This window comes from Plectropomus leopardus, chromosome 7 (assembly GCF_026936395.1).
Source record: "Plectropomus leopardus strain MGB_pleo_1.0 chromosome 7, ASM2693639v1, whole genome shotgun sequence".
Lineage (NCBI taxonomy): Eukaryota > Metazoa > Chordata > Actinopteri > Perciformes > Serranidae > Plectropomus > Plectropomus leopardus.
In genome coordinates this window covers 3,759,303-3,784,684 of record NC_142182.1, presented here as the reverse complement: position 1 = coordinate 3,784,684, position 25,382 = coordinate 3,759,303, and the positions used below count along the sequence as shown (strand labels likewise).

At 39.9% G+C, this 25,382-nt stretch overlaps 1 protein-coding gene across 4 annotated transcripts in view; it reads right to left on the bottom strand.

Annotated features, from left to right (window-relative positions):
• The window catches only part of ppfibp2b (PPFIA binding protein 2b), a 97,604-nt gene that overhangs the window by 56,557 nt on the left and 15,665 nt on the right, over positions 1 to 25,382 (bottom strand). For all 4 annotated transcript variants that reach the window (XM_088079682.1, XM_088079683.1, XM_088079684.1 and 1 more), the window contains exons 2-3: positions 18,770 to 18,874; positions 14,744 to 14,952 (exon numbers count right to left, since the gene is read on the bottom strand). In XM_088079682.1, the coding sequence (XP_087935808.1) occupies positions 14,744 to 14,952; positions 18,770 to 18,851 (291 nt within the window). In that variant the 5' untranslated portion in view covers positions 18,852 to 18,874. The remainder of the gene's footprint in view (positions 1 to 14,743; positions 14,953 to 18,769; positions 18,875 to 25,382) is intronic.

The following is a 25,382-nucleotide window of genomic DNA, read 5'->3' as shown; positions in this document are numbered from 1 at the left end:
AAAAAACTTGGAAAAAATGTCCAGAAATGTATAATTATAATTATTATAATTATAGGGCCTGCTTTTATATTACACACATCACTCTGCACACAAAATGCCCTTTCCAAAATAAAGCTTTAAAAAAATATTATGCATTAATATGATTTTCTGCTTTCACTGAGTTACATTTTTTTTACTAACATTAGCCATAATCAGAAATATCAAATATTCATTAATTCTCAGAATTTTAAGCCTTCAAATGCCAGCTTTTGGTCATGATGCCACTATGTTTTTAGATAAAAAAAAATGAATTACTTTCAATACATGCAGGACTTCAACATAAACTCAATCAAGGTAGAAAATCATATTAATGTATAATATTTTTTATATGTATCGAAAAGCGCATTTGGTGCAAAGAGCTCTATGAGTGTGAGAATAATTAATTTTTTTGTAGGGGTTTTTCATCTAAAAACATAATAAGATAATAATAAAACATAATTTCTACAAAAACCTGGCATTTTAAGGGTTAAAACTCAAACAATATTTGATATTTATGATTAAGACTGGTGTAGGTTAAAAAAATGTAATTCAATGAAAGCAGAAAATCATATTAATGTATAATATTTTTAAAGCTTGGTTCTGAAAAGCACATTTTGTTTGCATAGAGCATTATGAGTGTGTACAATAATATTATTATTATATTATTTATTACATTTTATTATGAATTTACAATACCGCTGGTGTAAAATGGCAGATACTGATCAGCTCAGCCAGTACTTTTCTATAGTAATCAGTACTTTAATATGTCATACAGTCACTTGTATCTGCAGTCCACCCACAGCTGTCTAAACTCTGGCCAAAACTTTAAAAATAGTCCGACTGTTCAGAAAAATGCTACTAAAAGCATGTAACCTACAACATGTGTTCAGTGTGGATGTTACTGCTTGTTTGAGTCTCTTCCAGCTACGATGACGATGACCCAGTTTCGGAGAGAGAAGAATGTAAACATCTGCATTTGAGGCTTTAAGCTGAAACTCTTATCTGATGCTCCCTACAGAAGAAAAACTGTAAAACAAGCTTAAAGTGAAAGACCACCAACAGAGCTGACAGGAAAAAAGGAGCGCCGCAGCCTGATCATGTTTTCACAAACATATTACATCTAAAAGACCAGAGGAAGACCAGAGGATACAGTTTTAGCTTGTTAGCCTGCACACAATGTAGGCTGGTTTCCATTAACCCTTAAGGTGCACAAATTAAAACTGGGAAAATAAAATACACCTAATGGAAATGTGTAAATTTATCACAAAAAAAAGGTTTTAAGCTCAAATGAGGTGGTATTTCAGGCAATTCGAAAAAGCCGTATTTTGCAAAACTACAATAAAATCACTTTTTTTTGGCTTTTCTAGGTCACATTATGCTATGTCTGTGTGCTCGTCAGTAGGAACTGGCTCCCTCATGATGCAGCAGGAGCTACTAGAGATGTTGTTGCATCACATAACTCTATTCGGAAGTTTTGAATCCACAGTTTCTCTGTGAAATCGTGGACTAACATCTCCCAGAAATCCCTCATAAGTGGCCGCTACCACATATAAGGGGCTCGCCTTTCCGTTATCGCTCATATAACACGCCTACGTCGCCTTAGATTGGAAATAATAACAGTTAGTGTGGCGGCTGCAATAGAAATAAACCTGCTAATGTTTTGAACATCCATCACCGGGCTTCACATAGCATCACTGTGAACGAAATGATCTCGCAATTGTGTTTCGACATTTTAAAAATATCACTTCATTTTTGTGTAAATCTGTAATTAAAACCCAATTAATGTAAAACAGACTGAGTTAGCCAGACATCACATCTATCTGTGTAAAAACACAGACAAAATCCCCAAATCAGCAGGTAATCCTTGATGATCTGTCTGCAGCTGAGGTCAGAGAGATCAGAGGACGTAAGCAGACCGGACCACCATATGGACACATTAACCCTTTCAACATACTGTAAACTGGACACGAGGAAGCATTAGCAGGGAGACTTTAGCAGACTTTACTGAAACCATGTTTGAGTCGCGTCTGTCACCGGAGCTGCGGCACAATCAGCAGCCTGAGAGTCTCCCTTTATTCCCAATGTTTGGGTTTGAGATACTGTTACAGAACGACTTTTGGTTTGTCGCTCCGGTGGGAGAAGTCAGGAAATGTTTGAAGTGTAATCACAGATATTCCCATCAGAGAGCAGAGACGCTGGGAGGTGACACGGCACTTAAAGAGGCTGATAAACCAAACCGGGCCAGTCTGGTAGTATCTGTCTGTCATCGCCTGCTCCATTGTGTCGGTATGGAAGGAAGGAGACAGAGACAGAGAGGAGAGACAGAGACAGAGACAGAGACAGAGACAGAGACAGAGAGAAAGGGACAGAGAGAGAGGGACAGAGACAGAGAGGAGGAGAGACAGAGAGAAAGGGACAGAGACAGAGAGAGAGGGACAGAGACAGAGAGGAGGAGAGACAGAGAGAGAGGGACAGAGACAGAGAGGAGGAGAGACAGAGAGAGAGAGAGGAGGAGAGACAGAGACAGAGAGGAGAGACAGAGACAGAGAGACAGGGACAGAGACAGAGAGAGAGGGACAGAGACAGAGACAGAGAGGAGGAGAGACAGAGAGAGAGAGACAGAGACAGAGACAGAGAGGAGGAGAGACAGAGACAGAGAGACAGGGACAGAGACAGAGAGGAGGAGAGACAGAGAGAAAGGGACAGAGACAGAGAGAGAGGGACAGAGACAGAGACAGAGAGAGAGGGAGAGGGACAGAGACAGAGACAGAGACAGAGACAGAGACAGAGACAGAGAGAGAGGGACAGAGACAGAGACAGACAGAGAGGGACAGAGACAGAGAGGGAACAAGGGTTTTTGGGCAGAGTTTGGTTCTCCACATTATGACTTTTGTGTGCATTTTTCCGACACTGATAGAAATACAATCAGTTTAAAAACATCTAGCTCATTTTTTTATTTAACACTTACTTACTTATTCAATGTGTAAAGCGTCCTTGGGTTTCTTGAAAGGTGCTACAGAAATCTAAGTTATTATTATTATCATTATTATTACTGCAGGACAGCAAATATGAAAAGGACAGTTCGGAGGGTTTTTGTAGACCTTTGAAACCTTGGCTTGATATCTTTAAAAAACTTGGGAGATGAGAAACTTAATGAGAAATGTCTCAATAATAAGCAAGAAATTGGCAAAAATTTGCAAAAAGCAACAAACCTGAAAATAAGAAGAAAAAAAGAAAATTAAAAAAACATAAAGAAACAAGAAAATTACCTCAAGAAAGTGTTAAAAATAAAATGAATTAAAATGTTTTTTTCTGTAAAATAATTTTAAATATATATTTAAAAATTCAAAAGAGAGCTTTCTTTTTGATAATATCTGATAATCTCCCCACAGCTAATTTTCAGGTCATTTTTATTTATTTATTTTTTTTTATTATTATTTATTATTTTGTTGTTTTTTGCAGTTTTTTTGATATGAAGATGTGAAGATAGATGAAGGTAAAACCATTGTTTTTATGTTCTGCATTTTTGCACCCTGAAATTTTATACATTAGTGTTTGGCTTATATGAAGAGTGCTATATGAATAAAGTCTGATTTATTTATTATTATTGGATATTTTTTTTAGAAGTGAGTATTTTTTTGTATTTATTATTCAGGATTTTATTTTTATTGTTTCCCTGTGGATAATTATTTAAGTGCTCCTATGTTATGTGTATGTAATTTCCTGTGAAGGATTAATAAAGTATCTCTCTATCTATATATAACTCTGTAGTAACAATTCATTAGTGAAGTGAAGCCGTCTCTTGACAGCTGCAGTGCTCTGAGTTTACACAGCACGAGCTGTGGCCGGGAGTGGGTGGGACCATAATGACACGCAGTGCTGGATATGATCCCACTGTATAAGAATGCATGAAAACATCCAGGACAGCACCTACTTTTAATGATTCACAACAGCTCCATGTAACAGTCGCTTCACTGTAAATATATCTGGAGCTGCCGTGGAGCCTGTTTAAAGTGCGCTCACTCTGTTAGGACAGTAAACATACACTTTCTTTACATCCAAAACCTCACTCTTCTATTTAAAGTGAAAACACAGGTCAAAGTTCATCTCCTCAGCTTCCATGTTGTTGTTAAACCTGTTGGCGAGTGTTAATGTGATGTGGCCGGGGAGCGTGTGTAACACATTAGCTGAGGTAGTCTCTCTGCAGTCACACCACTGTGTCTCTAAATCGAATTTAAAAACTGGTCAAATTCAATTTTACGTCCTCACAGCTTGACAATCAACAACCCAGCTCAGTGTGGAGAGAGAACTACAAGTTGTATTTTATATAAACTGCATCTGCAAATCAATATTCGGACTAGAATAGATTTTTTTCATAGTTCTTTTTTTTTAAATACACACAACCACGATAAGGTGATAAGAAGCACTTTATTTAACTTTAAACTTCACTTAATAACAGTATTTTATTAAACTTTATTACAACATTAGTTGATGTAACTTTATTTTATGGGCTAGCTATTTTTTTGTAACTGTAGCTCATTTAATAATTTTGTATTTTAGAAGTTTAAAGGAGGTTTCAAAATATCGAGATATAAACAGACCAGCAGCTCCTGTGTTCAGCAGTGTAAAATCACAGTTTTCACAGAGTGATACAACAGCTTAAAAAATCGCTCTCTGATGGAGCGGTAAAGCGGTGAAAACACTGTGAATATGGCAACATTCAAATCAACATTGATTGTTTTAGGTGGGACTTTTTTAAGTGGCTAAAATACATTTTATTGCCGACCTGACCGCAGCATTACGTTGCTCAGCGTCCGAGTCCAGCCTGCTTTGCTGAACTGGGAATGTGCCACCCAAAATGCACTGTAGGTAATAACCCAACTATAACCCAACTATGAGTAAGTACCTCATACAACCCCACTTCAAAAATCTGAACCACCCCTTTAAGCACGCTCTGAACATGTCACATCATGCTGCATGCAGTGATGACAACAGACAACACACTGCTGTTTACTGTTGCAGGATAAACATGGTCGTCTCTACAGGGCTGCAGCGGGTGGTGGTTGGTGTGTCATGTTGTAGCACACACACTGTAAACCAAATCTTTTTCCCAAAGAGATAAAGAACTGGTTTAGTGTGTCTGGATTTGGGTTTGTCTGAAGCTGAAGATAGAAGCATTTTCCAAAATATTAAATTTGACTGTGAAATATCGTAAAAGACGAGGAAAATTAACATCAGAGTGAAAAAGGGCTGCACAGATACTGTGATCGTAATATGAGTTGTGATTTTAGTGGGAATGATTTGTGGATTTGTATTCCCACTGAAAACATATAAAAATGATAATGATGTGATTTTTTACCAAACAAGCATGATCATCTCTGTAGAACAAAATGCTTCAGTTGTAACAGTGTGTTGTGACATATTTTAATTTAATCAAAAAAGTGCAGCTACTGCAATTTAGATTTTGCATTTGGTCTTGCACTAATATTAGCAGAGTGAACACTGATTTTTTAAAATATTTTTCTTTTTTAAGTGACGTTGCATTCATTTGCTATTGTGACGCGTATTGATATTAAAAGACATTTTTATGGGACGCCCACTAGTTGACCTGGTGGAGTGGATGCACCATGTACAAAGGTTACGTCCTCGCTGCAGTGACCACAGGTTCGATTCCAACTTTACCCTTTGCTGCATGTCACCCCCCCCCCATCACTCTGACTGTCCTGACAAAAAAAGGCAAAAATTCCCAAAAAATAATCTTTAAAAAAACATTTCTTATCAACATCGCAATATAGATTTCAACCATATCGCTCATCCCTCGCAGACAAATGCACTTCCAAATAATTTGCACACAAGCTTATTCATGCACATGCTCACACACCTTGAGCCATACCAGACGCATCACATGACAAAAACGATCTTGCAGATTAAGGATGAAGAGAAACGGTGATCTGATGATGACTTCAGACTCAAACATGTGTTAACTCAATTTCTCTGCTCTGTCAGTATATTTTATCATATTTGCATTTTGATACTTATTGTATTTGACAAAATGCAGAAGCCAATTAAAGAGAGAGAGGGTGCCACCTGCAGTCATTTTTACAGATTTGCAAAAGAATTGAGCAGCTTTTTGTACTTTTAAAGTCAAACACTGACGCATCAAATTGATGTGAGCACTGCAAAGCTGGTGCACTTACGGAAAACTCTGTGTGTGTGTGTGTGTGTGTGTGTGTGTGTGTGTGTGTGTGTGTGTGTGTGTGTGTGTGTGTGTGTGTGTGTGTCTTGAGGGGGGGTTGTCATTATCCGCTGCGTGGGTCAAAGGACAGACAGATGTGTACGCTGTAAACCCCTCCGGCAGAAGTTGTGATTTGTGAAATTGGGCCTCATGAACAGAACTGGTTAGACTGATTTGTGTGAGAATTGAGAATTCAAAGTATCCCTTTAAAACAGTGATACTCTCCTTCGATAGGGTGCTGGGTGGCCCCCCAACCATTTTCTAATTCACAGTAAAAAATAAAGTGATTCACACTGGGAACTGTTTCTGTACTTTTAGTGCACATAAAGTGTTAGTGTGCATAAAACAGCATTAAAATAGAGCTTGGTTATCCAAAAAAAGTGCCAGTGGAGGATCCACCACAACACCCTGAAAGAGTCCTAGCTAAGCCCCTAATGTCCTAAAATCCTAGAAACATCCTAAATCTTAGGAATGTCCTAAAATCCAAGAAATGTCCAAAAACCTGAGAAATGTCTTAAAATCCTAGAAACGTCCTAAATTCAAAAAATGTCCTAAAACCCTAGAAAGATGTATGGGGCTGCTTTGGCCCCTGACCTCCTTTCATTTTGCAAAAGTGGCCCCCAAGCAAAGCAAGTCGAGTGTCCCTGCTTTTAGAGGTTTGAAGGTCACTTTAAAGGTCACTGACACTAAAAAAGTAGAAATGAAAATTAAACAAACTTTTAAGGGTCTCAGAGCCACATACTGCAAGCCCGATGTAAAAGCATCTGACAAAAATCACACAGACTTGGCAAAACACTGATTTTTTATCTACAATAATCCGCTTACACGACTCCAAGACAAGACAAAAACATCCCCAAACTCAAGACTCTTATTCCTGAAACCTCCGTGCCTCACGGCAAAGTTTCCCTGTGATTCAATCCAGCGCTATCAGACGCTGCTTTGTTAACAACAGTCAGCTGATGGATAATGCTTTAATCTGATAACACAGCCCTTATGAGGCATGCTTCCAAACACACACACACACACATGCACACACACACTAACAACAAGTTGAGATGCAGCCGAGGGAAATGACATCTCGGAAATAAGACAATAAGAACAGGACAATAACATGCATCAGAGCCGGGGACCACAGAGGAGCGTCCTGCTCTTTTTCTTGTAAACACTGCTCTTCTTTTGTTTCCACAGAAAATACCGCCTTCAAGGCATCGATCTAACGGGAGGAATGTGATGCAGCGAGAGGTGCAAATAAAGAAAGACTGAAGATGAAAAAGTTAAATAAAAAACGTCACCTTTTTGAGCCAAGAGAAGTGCCTGTAGAAGTCAATGGGAGTCTCCATGCTCCCAGCCCATCGCTGCCCTGCCTGCGTCCTCTGAGTGTCTGTGCGACTCTATCATACTGTGTGTGTGTGTGTGTGTGTGTGTGTGTGTGTGTGTGTGTGTGTGTGTGTGTGTGTGTGTGTGTGTGTGTGTATGTGTGTGTAAGCACAGCCCACAGACGGGACAAAGTAAAAGTCTTGATTTAGCAGACTGCTGTAGCTGAGCACTCTGTGTGTGTGTGTGTGTGTGTGTGTGTGTGTGTGTGTGTGTGTGTGTGTGTGTGTGTGTGTGTGTGAGTGTGTGAGTGTGTGTGTGTGTGTGCGATGTTCACAGCTGTGGAAGAGGGCGTTTTACGATCTCTGCCTTCTGAGCGGGACAGCTCCCCCCCTGTTTTGTCCCCCTCCTCCTACAGTACGTCTCTCTGTCTCTCCCTCCTCCTCTACTTTCTCCACACTTTCTGTTCCCTCTCTTTCATCAGACACTCGCTGCATCCTCCACTCCTTCGTCTCTCTGTTCTGGTTGGAGTTGCATGTCTTCTTTCCTCCTCTTCTCCTCCTCTTCCTTTCACTCACTCCTCTCTTTCTCCTGCTCTCTCGGTTTTCCGTCCTCTCTCTGCCTGCTAACGTCCGTCTGACGGCCAAATGGGCGAGCCCAGAAAGGACGGGGGTGGTGGGAGGGGTTGCCGTTTTTCTTCTTGCTCTGTCTCTATGTTTGTGTCAGAGTCTTGGCCCGTGTCTCTCTTTCTTAAACACACACACACACACACACACACACACACACACACACACACAACCAGCAGCATCTGATGTCAGACACGCGAACAAAGCAGCAACAGGCTATGATGTCAACACGAAGCCAAACCGTGCAGACCTGTGTTACAGTCACAGTGCTGGAAGACTTCACATCTCTGTCTGCACAAGTCCGACTCTCTCTCTCTCTCTCTCTCTCTCCCGCCAACAGTAAATTCAGGGCAGCTCACGGACGTCTACGACACCCGAAATTTATGAGCACATGGACTGAACATGCCTCCAAGTGCTTCGACTGTATATGAGTAGAACACATGTACATACGCGGATACCTGATGTAGAACAGACTGTACAGCAGAGATACTCTGCTGGATTTACTTGGGGGCCACTTTTGCAAAAATGACAGCAGGTCAAGGGCCAGTTACAGCGGCCCCATACAGGTTTTTAGGATTTCAGGACATTTCTAAGATTTCAGGGCATTTCTAGGATTTCATGGCATTTCTAGGATTTCATGGCATTTCTAGGATATTAGGACATTTCTGGGATTTTAGGACATTTCTAAGATTTCAGGGCATTTCAGCCCTAATTTCAGGATATGTTTAAGATGATATTAGTGTCTTAGCTAGGACCTCTGCACGGTGGATCCTCCATTGGCACTTTTTTGGAGAAACAAGCTCTATTCTGATGCTGTTTTATGCGCTCTGCACCTTATGTATACTAAAAGTACCAAAACAATTCCCAGTGTGAAGCATTTTATCTTTGTTCTGAATTAGAAAATGGTTGGGGGGCCACATGGCACTTTGTAATGGCCCAGATTTTTCCCACAGACCACAAGTTGAATATCACTGATCTAAAGACATGCTACTGTCTCTGGGTCAGCAGTAACAAGCAGCAGTCACAACTTCCTGCCAGTAATACACTTAGGATGCTTCCTGTGTTTACATGTGTGTATCTGTGAGTGTGAGTGTGTGTGTGTGTGTGTGTGTGTGTGTGTGTGTGTGTGTGTGTGTGTAATATCCCCTGGACAGAAGCCCACAGGCTGCAGACTAATTGCAGAGCATGAATGTCTTTGATGCTGTTCCTGCAGGTCAGCAGGAGAAGCAGAAAGAGGGAGAAGGTGGACAGCATGAGGACATGAGGGAGCTGCCAAACGTTCATATTAACTGCCCCTAAAATCCATCAGTTTTTTAAAATCTGATATTGAAATTCATGGGCCACGTGAACTTTTTCAGCCAGACATAGTCCTTTAAGAAACTGATGGTTGCAGATTATTATAGTGACAGAGACAAGGTTTGTGGAAAAAATGTTGACACTTTTCAGTGCTGATAACCCTAATCCCTACAGTTCTATCAATGCACTTATAAATATAAACTATATATATATATATATATATATATATATATATATAATATATATAAACCACGTGCATTTGTTGCCCAAACAAAACCATAGTTTATTTGCCATGACACAACTTTTGTTGCAACATTTGTGAAACCTTAACCCTAAAACCTGAATAAATAAACCTAGTTTATTTAAAAAAGTGCTGGTGAAGGATCAACCGCACCCCTGTGACAGAGGTTCTAGCTAATCCCTAAATGTCCCTAAAATCCCTGAAACGTCCTGAAATCCTAGAAACATTCTGAAATCCTAGAAATATCCTAAAATCCTGGAAAATGTCCTAAAATCCTAGAATAGTTCTGAAATCCTAGAAATGTCCTAAAACCCAACAAATCGTCCGTAATCTGAGAAACGTCCTAAAATCCAAGAAATGTCCTAAAATCCTGGAAACATGTATGGAGCTGCTGAGACTGGCCCCTGGCCTCCTGTCATTTTTTCCAAAAGTGTCCCCCAAGAAAAGCAAGTTGAGTGTCCTTGTGCGAGACAATGCAGCTGATTCAAAACACATCACCTTTTTCTTCATGAAATGTCCAAAACCGCTCAACTCTCTGCAGCTCAATCAAGCAAAGTCCATTAATGGACTAATAAAGACAACATTGCATTACCCTGAAAGTCACAACAGGACAACAAACTGAACTTGGAGAGAAAACTGGGACAGAAGGGAGGAGTAAAACAGAGAAGGGGAAAAGAGGGAGAGGGAGAGGGAGTTGGAGAAATCAAAGTAAAACACAAAGAAAGAGAGGGGAGGGTTGGCCGGTGAATGTGTGCAACATGTGAGACATCTGCTGCTGAAACAATATAGGGGCTCAAAAAGCTGCTGAACTGGATCCAAGATCCGCTTTCCCTTTTCAAGTCTCAACCGCCTCAGCCGGTGTTTGTGAGCAGAAAACAGCAGCCTCTGCAGGACGACGCTCTGCAACAGCAACAAACTGCCTCGCACAACTGAATGTAACAGCTGTGTGTCAGCGAAAACAGCCGAAAACTCAGGAGAAGTTCAAAGCATTTCATTTCTCATTTGCAAAAAAAGAAAATAAACCTTCTTACTATGTAACACAAAGCAAAGAAAGTACAATAAATCCAGTCCAAAAATTGCAAAATAGCCCAAAGCATTTAGAGTTCTTTCAGCATGTTTGAGCAGTTTGACCTTACCTCAGCCGTCCTGTGCGACGCAGGCGTCTTAAGAGAGCGCCTGCCTACTACACTCAGTAACTCATTTACAAACAGACTCACGTCAGAGAGTAGAGGGAGGCTGTCCAAACATCCAGAGCAGCAGTGAGAGGGGAAAGAGCGGCAGTGAGCAGTGGAAAAAAAAAAAACAGAGAGAGGTGATATAGTGAGGGATGTTGTAAGCAGAGAACGTCTGAGAGGCCGCGCAGGACAGACGGAGGGTGTGAGGGCGGCAGCTCAGCGCAGGAAGTTGATAATAGTCGAGTTGTAATTGTGTCTCTGAGGGAAACTTGATGAAACCCGTCCCAAACCTCTCCCCTTGTTGCCTCCCCTCCTCTCCTCGCTGTGAAAATACATGCAGTTTATACGGTTTAAGCTCGATTAGGACATTGAGTCGGACTTCTGTCTCTGTCCCAGTATACAAGCAGCGAGGGAGAACTTATTTATTGACAAAAGTATGTCCGACTCCTCCGCGGCAGGTGGAGAAATTCCTTCTTTCAGCTGGTTGCAATAAACCTATAAACCTAAAGTCTATGTTACAGGCGACATCACAATCTCAGCTGTTTATTCACGATAATTTCGAGGTAGAAAATCGCTGCCTCACGTTTATATAATCAAACAGCGCTGAGCAAACTCTGCCTTTACTGATTAGTTTCAGGCCCCCTAAAAGAAATCAATATCAGTTTAGGTGCAATATTTAGAATATTTTGACTGCTTTACTTGCCGTAATACAGCCTTCAGCGACAGATGATTTGAAGCCGTAATATCAAAAACAACAGACTCTACTGAGAAAAACATTGATTTTACTGCGTATTTCTATTCTACTGCATAGAAAGATGCAGATACTAGAGATACTAGTTTTATGTGAGAGCCTTCTATATATTGGTGAAATACTTTTTTAAGCCCAGACCTCTTTCGGTGGGGTGCAGGGGATCCTCCCCAGGCACTTTTTTTTCATTAACAAGCTTTATTTTGATGCTTTTTAATTCACACTAGAACCAAATTTACAGTCAAAGTACTAAATAAATAAATAAATATGTTTTCATTTTCTATTTTTTTAATTGAAAAATAGTCGGTGAGGCACTGGGCGTACGGCCATGAACTGAGTATTACTGCCTTATACAGATTCATCTGCTGTAAATGACATGTTAGAAATAAGAGAAAGAGAGACACAGAAAAAAAGAATGAAAGACCGAGAGAAAGAAAGAAAGAAAGAAAGAAAGAAAGAAAGAAAAAGGCGAACAGATGAAGAGGCTGGTGTCAGACTGGGACGGAGGCCAAATGAGCTCTGAGTTCGTCCTCACAGGGACATGCCAACCTCCGGCAGCAGAGAATAGCTGTTCTGTAGCTCAGCAGCTAAATTCCTCTCCTCTGCCTCCGACCCGTCAGCTGACCCCGTCTGACTCCGCTGACTGACAAAGTCTACAGGCTGCAACATTTAAATTAACTAAGTTCACAAAAAAAGCACGACAGAAGCGTGGAGCTGAAACGCTGTGACCATAAATCAGAAATACTCAACTCGCTTTGCTTTGGGGGCCACTTTTGCAGAATGATAGGAGACCAGGATGTTTAGGATGTTTCAGGATTTAAGAATGCTTCCAAGATTTGGGGATGTTTCAGGGATTTTAGGACATTTTTAGGACTTTAGAACGTTTCGAGGATTTCAGAAGGTTTCTTCAATTTTAGGGCATTTCTATAAGGTTTTTTTTTTTAGGATTTTAAGACATTTTTTGGATTTTAGAAAGTTTTTAGACCTTTAGAATATTTCCAGGATTTGGGGGACATTTCTGAAACTTTCCTGGGATTTTTGGACATTCATTAGATTTTAGGACGTTTAGGACGTTTCTAAGATTTGTGCAAGTTTCTTGAATTTGTGGATGTTTCTAGAATTTCTGGGACACTTCTAAGATTTTTGGACTTTTCTAAGATTTTAGGATTTTTTTCAGATTGTAGGACATTTCTAGAATTTTAAGACATTTTTTAAAATTTAAGGACATAAGAGGCTTATCTGAATCTGGTTGGGGGGCCATCCAGCACCCTATTGGGGGCCAGTAAGTTGAGTATCACTGCCACAGAGCGTCACCTCAGAGGGACAGAAAAATATAGTTATGAAAGCAGATTCTGTTCGCCTCCTGCTCTAACCACCGCCGAATGAACAGATGAATCCAGTCTCTCTTTCCTAATGTGTTCACTAAATAACCGGCCCTGAAAAAAAAGAGAAGAATCTATAGAACAGCAACATAAACGTACATATTCCCTGCTAAACGAGGCCTCTCAGCCTAAACAGCTGGTTCTTTTGGTTTGCATGCTGCATATCTGACTCCACTTCTCGGAGAACTTCCAAAATATCATGATGAATACACTTACATAACTTGTGCATTACCAGGCAATCCACCCTGCTGCGAGTGTGCATGAACACAACTTTTATTAGCTGAGACATGAACACTGAGCAGACAGTGCGATGTCTAACCCGGCTGTGTAATCTCTAAGGACAGTGAGAGTTTCACTGCAATTTTAAAATTTGCGGCTCTATAAACCCTCTGGCCGGTGACGCAGAAATTTTCCATATAAAGGTTTACTGCTGGATTTTCACGGTCCTGGTATCAGTGTGACGCAATGGAGGGCAATGTCAAGTCTGTTAGTCCAGTCTGAACATCTCAATAACTACTGGATTGATCTGAATGACATGAGGTGTAACTAAACAAACCAAAGTCTGAACAATCAGGTATTTTTTTCTCTTTTCCAAGAGAACTGTTGTTCACTGAGAGTGTGAAAAATAATCTGAAACAACAAGAGAAAACAACCAAATGTAATGCTTCACGGGATGCAGGAAACAGCTCCTCGTGCTTAACCTAACCACCAGAATAAATGATAGCATTGTACGTTTCTGCAAACCACAGATATGTTACATTTGCACATTTTATGTGCAGCAGATATGTTAAAAATATACTAAATTTAAATTTCATGGAGTGACATTGTCCTAAATACGAGAAACATCCTAAAATCTGAAAAACCTCCTAAAATCCCAGAAACGTGCAAAAATCCGACAAACATCCTTAAATCCTGAAAACGTCCTAAATCCTACAAATGTTCTGGAAAACCTTGAAACATCCTAAAATCTGAGAAACGGCCTAAAATCTGAAATGGCCTAAAATCTGAGAGACATCCTAAAATCCGAGAAATATCCTAAATATGGGAACTGTAAGTATTCGGCCCTCTCCAAGAGAACTGCGGCTCACTGAGAGTGAGGGGCTTAGAGTTAGACACAAAAACCACCATTTTGGGGAATCAGGTTTATGCAAAAAAGTCACCTGGTTAGGGTTTAGGAAAATATGGTTTGGTTCAATTTTCCGTTTTTGGCTGCTACTGGCTGGAGAATTGATGAGCTCATACACATGTAATCTGAACTACATCCCTTTAAAAATATTGATATGATGCATTTGAAGTGTACAAAAGTATCATATCCGTGGCGTGCCGAAATAAAGCCAATATTTCATTCTGGAGTCTTGACAGAAAACCTACAATCTGGACTGATGAACTTCAGCTGCTCTTCACGTGATTTAAACCAGAAAAAAACACCAAGAGGATCAAAACCACCAAAAAGTCCAGAAAATCCACCACTAACAATATTACACAAACTGGAATCACAATATTTCTGACAGCTTAAAAAAGACATTAACATAAGCACGTGTTGATGTAGCTTGATGTGACATATCAAGTGTGACATCTCCAGCTGACGTGGCTGCAGCGAGCTTTTTGGACATTGCACTGCAGAAAGCAAACTTTATGTCAAGGCTGCAAATAAGACGAGTCGTGTTGAGATGGAAGCTGATTGTGAGGGATGAGACCGTGTACTCACAGCTCCGCTCTGTAGCCAGTCTGTGAGGATCTGTGCTGTCTCCGGAGGTAACTGTGCTCTCAGGCTGTCTCTCTCCTCCTGGTTTGGTTGGAGCTCCAAAGCGAGTTTGAGGTCCTCGGCTAACTGAACCACCTGCAGAGGACCGGCGCTGACGGGAGAACCCAGGTCATACATGCTGTTAGAAAACTCCACCGCGGCTGCTTTCGAACCTGGAGAGTGTGTGAAAAGCAGAGGACAGACAGTTATGTATAACAGAATGATTATTATTAACGCCAATATCCAAAAAACGTGTCAAACTTAAAAAAAGTAACCAGTGAGGTGGATTACAAGCTGCTGCAACAGGACCGAGAGTGGAGCTTAGAAAACAAGGAGAGCAGATTTTCTTCAGAGCCATACATCCTACTGGATATTTCCAAAATGTCCATGTGTCACCTGGATCATTTCCCTGGCACACACATGCACACACACATGCGCACACACACACACACACACACGCACACACGCACACACGCACACACTCACACACGCACACACATCTGGATGCACTTAAATAATTGTGACTCTGAAAAACAGCCACATGTTACGGTCCCTCCATATGGAGTCCAACACTAACAAACAGCACATAATGAGAACAACCTTTGCCTGAAAATCTTAAAACAGCCTGAGAGCAAATGAAGACCTGGAAGCTCTAAATCAAGGAAGTCAAGGTCACTTCTGATACATGAGGTTATCGCTGTACAGCAGGGATACTAAACTTATGGTCCCTGGGCCAAATCTGGCCCCCAATAGGGTGCTGGGTGGCCCGCTAAACATTTTCTAATTTAATTTTAGGACATTTCTTGGATTTCAGGACATTTGTAACATTTTAATACATTTCAAGGAATTGAACAAGTTTCTAGCATTTTAGGACCTTTGTAGGATTTTAGGACTTTTGTTGGATCTGGGACATCGCTAGGATTGTAGGACATTTCTAGGATTTTTTGGACATTTAGGACATAAGGAGTTTAGCTATGACCTCTGTCCAAGGGTGCGAGGGATCCTCCACTGGCACTTTTTTGGATAAACAAGCTCTTTTTGATGCTGTTTTATGCACTCTGACACCTTATGTAAACTAAAAGTACAAAAACAATTCCCAGTGTGAATCACTATATTTTTATTGTGAATTAGAAAATTGGGATGCCACCCAGCCCCTGATCAGGGGCCAGATTTGGCCCGCAGGATGTGAGTATCACTGATAAACTATGTTCTGCTGCAGTGGTGCCATCTGCCTATACGTCTTTGCATTCGTCTGTTATCAGTAATAAACTGCAGTGAAGCCGCTGTATCAGCATTATTTCTGATTGCCTTAGTCTGTCCATGCTGTCTGTAAATTCACAACACTTATCATGTTATCATTCTCAGAAAATTCTCAGCTCATGCTGTGTGATGTCTTTTCCATTTTAAATTATTTTTTTACCGTGATTCCTGGCAGCTCTGGCTCACTCTGAAATGTGGAGAAGTTCATGGGAGGAATTGGTCCTGTAGTCTCTAATATCAGAGTCCTGAACCAGTGGAGTGCTTTCACTGGAAATCCCACAAGATGTTTAACCAGAGAGAGAATAAGCATGAAACATATACATTCTGCTGATAAGTGTCTCTAATTTCCTTGTTAGCGATTGGCTGATACTATCGCTAATGGGATTTTTAATGTATTTCTATTTGCGGTCACTGAGAGCCGGAATAGCAAACTCGGAGCACTCGATGAGGTCAGCGTGTTTCGGGACAAACAGCAGCAGCTTGATGAGCTTCAGATGTGACTGTGGTACCTTTAAACACTCTTTTGTTCACTTGTGATATACAGGAGAAGGCGGTGTGTCGATTTTGAGGACAACATGGTGATGGAGGGGGGCAGCCAAAAAATTTTTCATATCACTCATAGAAATCTTCAAAATTTTGAGGAATTCCCAAAGTCCCCTGTCTCTCTGTTCTTCTGTGACTGAAGACACTTTGCACAGCTTAACCTTTGTTTTCCCACATTAAACATTTACCACACTGTGAGTTAAATCTTTTTGGCCAAGGCTGAACGGGCTGCTGTTACACACATGAAAGAACATGCACATATAATACACACACACACACACAAAATCACAGAAAAAGAGGCAGTGTCACCTGTGAAGTGCACTAGTTAACCACTTATTAACCTGCTGTTATCAGAAAAGGTCAAACAAGTTACGAGGTTTATCCCAGGAGCACACCGCCTACGCTGAGACGACAGAAGCCCTGAGCCCTTTTTTTCACTCGCTTCCACACATGAAAAAAAAAATTTTTTGCAAGAATTTTTTTGTTCACTTGGTTCCACACATGAAAAAAATAAATAATAAAAAAATGCAAGATTTTTTAAAAAATAAAAAAATAATGTTTTGTGCAAGATTTTTTTTTTTTTTGCAAGAAATTTTCTTAGAAACTAAACTTAGAAAATGGATCCCGAGAAAAAAAACAATTCTCACTTGACGGCAGTAAGCCAGCACCGACCTGTTTCGGATTTGTCTCCATCCATTCGTGATGTATTGGAATTATCAACACGTGGAACCTGTTTCTGTTAATAGAAAATCCTTAAACTTTCAGCCACACCGTGAAATTTACACCATGCGTCACCAAACATTATTATTCAGCGTTTTTTTTAATTTTATTTACTTTAACGAAACAGTGAAAACTAACATCACAGACTGCTGTTACTGTAGGCGGGCAAAACCTTTGCAATATTTGTTTCTGAAATGTCAGTAAAACACAAATGCGAGATGACTGCGTTTCCCCTGAGAGATGTTAGGAGACTTCTCCTCTCACAATAAAGAAGCATGGTGATGGATGTGCAAAACATTAGCAGCTTTATTTCTGTTGCAGCCGCCGTAAAGTGTTTCAGTTACTTCTCTCCAATGATGTAACATTGTACAGTAGCCTCTGGCACCAGTGTATGAATGTGTGTGTGAATGTGTGTGTGAATGTGTGAATGTGACATATATTGTAAAAGCACTGTAAATGGTGCAGGTCCATTTATTTTTAATTATTATTATTATTATCCTTCATTCAATAACATAACACAGCAGTGATGTGGAAATAAGACTCATTTTATACTATTATGCCGCTAATATTATTGTTTTTAAGAGAAGATGATTTCATTAAATTATCTAAATATTAATGAGATATAAAGTTTATGATAAATATTTTGGAGTAAATATTTGTGGAATCTTTAATAAATCAGCCATAATCGGGAAAATAATTTTTAGATTAATTGAGAAAGGGCAGCCTTTACAGTGTTGCCAGAGTGGAAAAGTTAAACTATCGTACCAGAGGCTCAAAGTTACTGTACTCCGGTCACAATCACAAGAACGAATAGATTTTATTTTTTGGGAAACAACTATTTAAATGACTTTTTGACACTTTTTTTCCAGCATGCTGACGTAGTTTTGGCTGTGAGGAGATCATGTGAGAAGCGATGTGTGAACACAGATGCAGGAGCCAGAAAATGAGTTAAAATGAGACATATAAACTAAACCAAGTGCTTACTGTAAGTGTCACAGAGGTCAAATTATCCTACAGTACGACAGTTCGGACAGAGGGCAAAATTATAGAACGATAATTATCGTACATTTGGCAACACTGAGCCCTTATATTGTGTACAGCACAGTAAGTAACTGCAACATATTGTGAGAGTATAAGCCTCTCTGCTGACACCTGCAGGCTCTGCACAGTAAACCAGAACAAACTGTTGAGCAGTTGAACTCTTTGACCAGCTGACTGTTATCTGCAGAGCACCGTGCTCTCTGTGTCCGAGCTACAACGCCGGTACAGATACTAATTTGCAGGGAAAGCTCCGTACGATTGGGCTGAATGTTACTGGATGTCGGATCTCAGCGTGTGAAAGACGTCACTTCTACTCAACCACTAAACTTCCTACAGATGCAACAACCAGCATTAAATTCCTCTAAAATAAAATGACATATTTTTCACTAACTCACGCAGACGACATCGCTACTTCACAGCTCTTACCTGCGATGATGTCATCCATCTGCTCCAGCGCCGCCTCCAGCATGTGACTGGCCTCTGTTTCCATGGTGATGGCAGGAAGCATCAGCTCTCAGGTGTTCTGTTGTTCTGCAGAAAAAGAAGATAAGAAAGCGTTTATTAGCAACTTCTGTACACTGTTTTTTATATTCAGCACAGCAAATAATGTTGACACTTAAAACAGAGACTCCCAAGACACACCTGAACACCTGTGAAGCGGAGACTGATTTATATTACAACTGTAAAGACTTAAGGCCTTTCAAACTGTTGTTTTATTTTGTTATGAGGACCTCAAACACAAAGAACAAAGAATGCGAATATTACTTGGCAAAAAAAGTTTTGGGGTTTTTTTTGGAACAAGGTCGATTTTTTGGAGCATTCACACTGCAAATACAATACACTACACAGGTAATTTGCCAAGTTTGGGGATTTTTCCACTGACACTGCTGAACACAGTATTCTTTTTATTTTCTACATTTAACACATAAATGCATACTTATCTTTGAAAACAATCACTGCAGGCAAGAATTAAGTGTACATACACACACACACACAGCCTCACAAAACACAAATATTCCTCGAAGCAGGATTGACTTTTCATCCATCATCGCTGCCTCTGGTTGCCCCTCCATCTCCTGCCATGCTTCTTTCCTGCTTTTCGCCGCGCCCATCCTCCCTCCTGTCAGTCCGTCTTTGGCTGACACTCATCCCCGCTGTCATCTCTCCTTCAAGGCTCACATCCCTCTGTTCTGCTGTCATGCCGACTTACAGACAAACAGACATCAACATGCGGAAATCGCGGCGAGGACGGTGATGTAATGTACTGACGCCTCGGGAGAATGAGCCCCCCGCAGAGCAGCCTAATGCTCATCTGCATTAACTGTAACAGCCGCGCATCATCATGACGGCTGACACTGACAATCTGCAGAAAACACAAGCAATCAACTTACAGTAACACGCCTTTATTACTACTCTGGTGCCCTCATGACTCTCCCATTTTTTTGTTGTAAAATCATGTGTGTACATGTGTGTGAGTGTATACAGATACATATGTGTGTATTTAAAAAAAAAAAAAAAGTCTGGTACGTTTATTGTTAACAATGTAGAAAGCCTGGGAGGTGACATGGATTTTTTTTTTTTTAAATGCATGCCTGAATGACTAAATCACACACGTTTTAATGCATGTGAATTACTAATACAACACATAAACTGCACTTTTTCAACCTGCCAACAAGTGATTGCAGCTTATATGGCTGTTTCTGCCTCAAGATGACTTGATTTCATTCACAGTAATTGTATTTGACAGATTATAGCCCATCCAGTCCCTTTTACTTGTTTAAATACCTTCAAAGGACCAATATAAAACATAAAATACACATTTTCAATCTGCCAAAAACTGATTGTAGCTTCCATCTTGTTACTAAAACGCTGTTTCTGCCTCATTATGACTTGATTTCATTCATAGTGATCATATTTAACAGATTATAACCCATCAAGTCCCTTTTACATATTTAAATACTTTTTAGAGGCCAAACGTCAAGCAAAACATGAAGCAATAAAATACAGGGAGTAACGCATGCAAGTTTGATTTATTATCCAGTTGTTGTGGTCGCTGGCTTTAAACACATTCTCAATTCTTACACGCCATCAGAAGTCACACAGCAGAAAGCTGCCGTCAAATCAAATACCATGTTTCTCTGTTGTATTAAAGGCTGTTTGGTACTTTTAGTAATTCACGATTATTGCGATTTGCAATTTAAAAAAAAACACATCCAAGTCACTTCCCGGGCTCCGAAATAATTTATAAATGGCTCCGTATTCATCTTGTTGAGACAGAAGGTGACAGCACAATTCAAACACTATGACACACTGACTCTGTTCAACAGGACTGTGACAACAGTGGCTTTGTCTGTGTGTGTGTGTGTGTGTGTGCGTGTGTGTGTGTGTGTGTGCAAGAGGGAGAAAGAGAGTTTTTGAAAAAGACATTGTGTGTGTGTAAGCAAGGAAACAGTTTTTCATGACTCTGTGTGTTCCATTGTGACACTGTGTGTGTGTGTGTGTGTGTGTGTGTTTAAAGGTGCTGATTTAGAGATGACTGTCCCGTTGCAGCGCAGAGCTGATGAGACAAACTCCAACAATCCTGCCCGCTGTCTCCCGTGTTGCGAAATGTGTACAACTGCTATTTGTGGAAATTTGTGTTTGTGTTTATGTGTGTGTGTGTGTGTGTGTTTGTGGGAAATACAGTGAGAGAATGAGAGTCAACAGTGAGGGTGTGTCTGTGTGTGATAACATTTCTTCATTATATCTTGATAAAGAAATGTCTGATGAATGTTTTAAGGGTATTTTTTTAACAATTGTTTCACTGTGCCATAATGTTATGATATTTTCTTAAAACGTGTAATTTTTAGTTGAAAATGTAATACTGTAAACTGCATTCGCTACACAGAGATGTAAAACTGCCCTGTTTTCTGGTCTTTTGCATAAGACAGCTGTTAAACTGAGATTTGTACGGCGGCCCTAAGGGCTCAATACACTCCTTTGTTCATACACAGTTTTACTACTACTGAATTTCCATGACTTTGGGGAAATCTTCACTACCATACATTTTGAAATTAGTTCTTTTTCATTACTATAAAATACCTTTTTGAAATATATATATATTATGTAAAACAAATAATGAATTCAGAACAAGATTATAACTGAATATTTAAAAATAACTCAGGGACAGATTTTTATTAATGAGAGGAGAGGGGTTTTTTTTTTTTAATGTTTTAGAGAATACATTTTTGTTATTTTTTTTATTTTATTTTTGGTGAATATCGAAAAACAGAAACCATTTTGGCAGGGTTTTTTTTAATTCTTCAAATTTCAGAAAAAACAAAATTTAGAAAAACATATGGTTGATTTTTTTGGTGATTTTTGAAGATCTTTTTTTTAAAAAAATGCCTGCGGGTTTTGAGGGCGAGTTTTCTGAAAAAAAATTACACCATTCATCATAGCTGGTTTTTCACATATCTGATGGTTTCTTGAACACACCATGTGTTATTATACAGGTTTATGAAACAGATTTCCAGGACTTTTCCAAAACTTTCAAGGTATATTTAGTTTTCCAAAACTTTTCCAGGCCTCAAAATTGCTATTTGCACATTCCATGACTTTTCCAGATCTCATGACTGTATGAACCTATTCAGTTTGATAGAACAGCTTAACTTTTTTTTAATGCAAATACACAGAAGTAAACCAAAAATATTTGTTTTTATAGCAGTTTTGTGGGTTATCTGGTTATGTTTTCTGTTTCTGTGGCATGTTTCTGTCAAACTTTTGAAGATTTACTCATTTGTGTTTTGCCCACTGATATGCGTTTTCTTTTCCTTTCGTTTGTGCTCTCAGGGCCACCATAAATTTGTTAATTAAAAAAAAAAGTTCCCCAATAAAATGTACTTTGCAGTTCATATACCAATGTGAATTAATGAATTAGTAAGTTTAATACATGTAGGGGTATGTTTAAGGTTTTCTGCTGTATAATTTGTATTTTGTTACTGTGTTGAGTGAAAAGATCATGCGCAATTATGATGTGATACTACAGTAGTCTACCAGTGCCAGCTGTAGTGTATTACTTTCTGAAAAATAATTATACACTAAATAATCATTGCATTGTGTTAGTCTAAGCAGACAAACATCCTTGTAAAAACTGAGTGGATCATGTCCTGAGGTAAAACCACACTGTCTGTGTAACTTGTTTTCTCATGTCTTTGTAGATGTAGAAACAGACTTTCCCAGGAAGAGCAATACACTCCAGAAAAACGAGTTTGTCAAACAACAAAATGTGACCTGTTTCTTAAAGCTACAGCCGCTTCAGTGTTGACAGCCGTGCTGTCTCCTGAGTCAAAAGGGAAGTTGGCACTCTGCACAATCTTTCTGTTGTGTTAACACAACGGACAGCTTCACTGAGAGTGAAACAAAATGTTATCAGGTGCTGATAGGACAAACCAAATACAGCCGCAAGAACGGTTTGGATTACTGGTTGTTTTTTTTTAAACCACAAAGCACGTACATTTCTAAAAAGTAACGGCATGCAACTCAAAATCTGTCTTTTAGCTTAAATACTGAAGAAAATAATAGCTGCTTTTACACAATATTCAAGGCTCAGAAAGTCAATTGGCCAAAGAGCTCCAGTTGCAAGAATTAAAAACTGTGAATTGGGGCATCAGGTGGCTCAGTGGATAAAGCAGGCGTCCCATAAATGAAGGCAATGTCTTTGCTGCAGCTACCACGGGTTTGATATCAGCTTGCGACCCTTTGCTGCATGTCATCCCCTCTCTCGCCCCCTTTCACACTATTGATGTTCTGTCCTGTCTAATAAAGGCAAAAATGCCCCAAAAAACTTTAAAAAAAAAGACAAAAAACTGTGAATTAAAAAAGAATGATGATGAGATCATTTACCTGCCAGTACACATGCTGCATTTTTTGCCCCCCCAAATTCATTGATGCCTAAGCATAAAGACGCCGAGCACCCTGAGATAAACAAAGTTACATTTTTAAAAATGCAGCAATGCACACCATGTGACAAGGAACAATTAATCCCAGCCTCAGATATTTTTCATTTTTTCCATAAATATCAGTTTATAATAAATATGCAGAAGTTAATCATCTTAGTTCAGAGCTAACCAGAGCTTTACATCCGCCACAGGTAATATTTTAATACGCTTTTAAAAAAAACAGCTGGAAGAAGATTAGCTCCAACCTCAGGTTTTGTGGTAAGTGGGCTATGATAAGGTGTTGCTAACGGTTGCTTAACAACACCAGACACAACCTTAAAGTCGGAACTACGCCTGAGCAGTATCACGATATGATGGTATACCAGCGTATTTAGAAATCCTGAAGGTATGTTTTTCAGTACCGTCATAAATACAAGCGCTCCTCTATTAAACTCAATGTATGTAGTGCACAGCATGCACCACCAGAGCTCAGTCTCTGGTCTCTGGTGGAAGAGGCAGCCGAGCTGAAAGACACAGCGACATTTGGAGGGAGAAGTTTAAGAACTGTAAACAGCCGGCAGCCAGCAGGCAGAGACAAACCATAGGGAGTAAAGGCATGGCTTTTACATCTAACTTGTTGAATTAAGGATTTATTTCGACCAAACCGGAGCTGGTGATTGTTAGAATAGTGGACTTACTAACTAGATTACTAGCAAGAGTAACCAAGACGGTTTAGGTGAGTTTTATTTTGTTTCGGTCGAGTTTATATTAAATGTGTTTTATGTTGAGTTAACAAGGCAATTAAGCCTCATCAGTCTTGTGACCGAGGGAAAGTTGAATTTAAAAGATGTTCACTTGCATTTATCTGTTTAATAAGGAAATTAGGTGTGAGAATATGACTTTTCTTAACATTTTGTGGGATTCTTTTGTATATTTATTAGTCCGAAAAACTAAAACTAAGTAGCCTACTCGCCGTTGAGGTAGTGTGAGCACCGCACACTCATACAGTCATATAACGATTATCGTTTTTTGTTTGTTTGGTTTTCTTTTTCTTTTTTTGGGTGGAATGGGGTTGATGTGAGAGTCTAAGGACAGAGGGATGTCAAATTGTGATTTGTGATAATGGGCAAATAAAACTGACTCTACTTGACTTGACTTGAAGTTTCAGAAAGACATGAAGGTATGAGATATTACGTACCACCCAGGCCTAGTTGGCCCTGCGCCCGACCTCACATTCTCCAAACAGTAAAAGGCACAGCACGTGTATGAGTCCTAAAGCTGTCATCCAAGCAAACAGGTCAACCATGTTTCCATGTTAACATCATTTTACTGAAATAAACACTGATAATGCTTCAACATCCAAACCCCAAAACATACAACAGGTTCCGATGCTGGATGTTCACTCAGACAGCCTGTATTTTAACACACAGAGCACTTTTTCCAGCCTTTTTATCCCTGAGCGTCCCGTGTGATAACATCAAACATGATCTGTCAGACACCTGTATGCAAACACTCATATCAAAAGATCTTTTCCATGCACTGCACCTGTGTGTCAGTACAGAAAACAAAGCAGAGTGTCTGCTGGTTTACTCCAACCTCACTCCCCCATCACCTCCTCACACACAGACCCCTGTATGAGCGAGCGATAGAGACATGGAGGAGATGAGTGGTGAGATAGGAGTGATTAGGCAGTGACTGTGTTTATGTGCTGGACTGCCCACAGCTGACAGCAAGCACTCAACTACAAGCTACGTCTATCTCGCCGTCTGCTCATGATTAGCACCATCAGGGCCATCACGAGGCCTCGCTGCATTACTGTCATCCAGCTCTGCTCTTCATTACTGCTCCTCACTGCTCCTGCTGTTCTGCACATCAACAAGCTGAGAAACTTCTGCAAACTGCTGGGGTTTACGGCAACGCACATGAGCAGTTTTGTAAACAACTTTTCATTAAGCACTCGTGCTGCACAGCCTGCTGTTACTCTTATGGATTTGCCATTCCTCTGTCTGCTGAGGGCTGCACCACTTTGGTTGTCTCACGAAACAATGTTAGTAAATTGATTTATTTTGCACATTTCAAAACAAAGCAAATAAAGGCGTATGAGGACAGTGAAAATACTG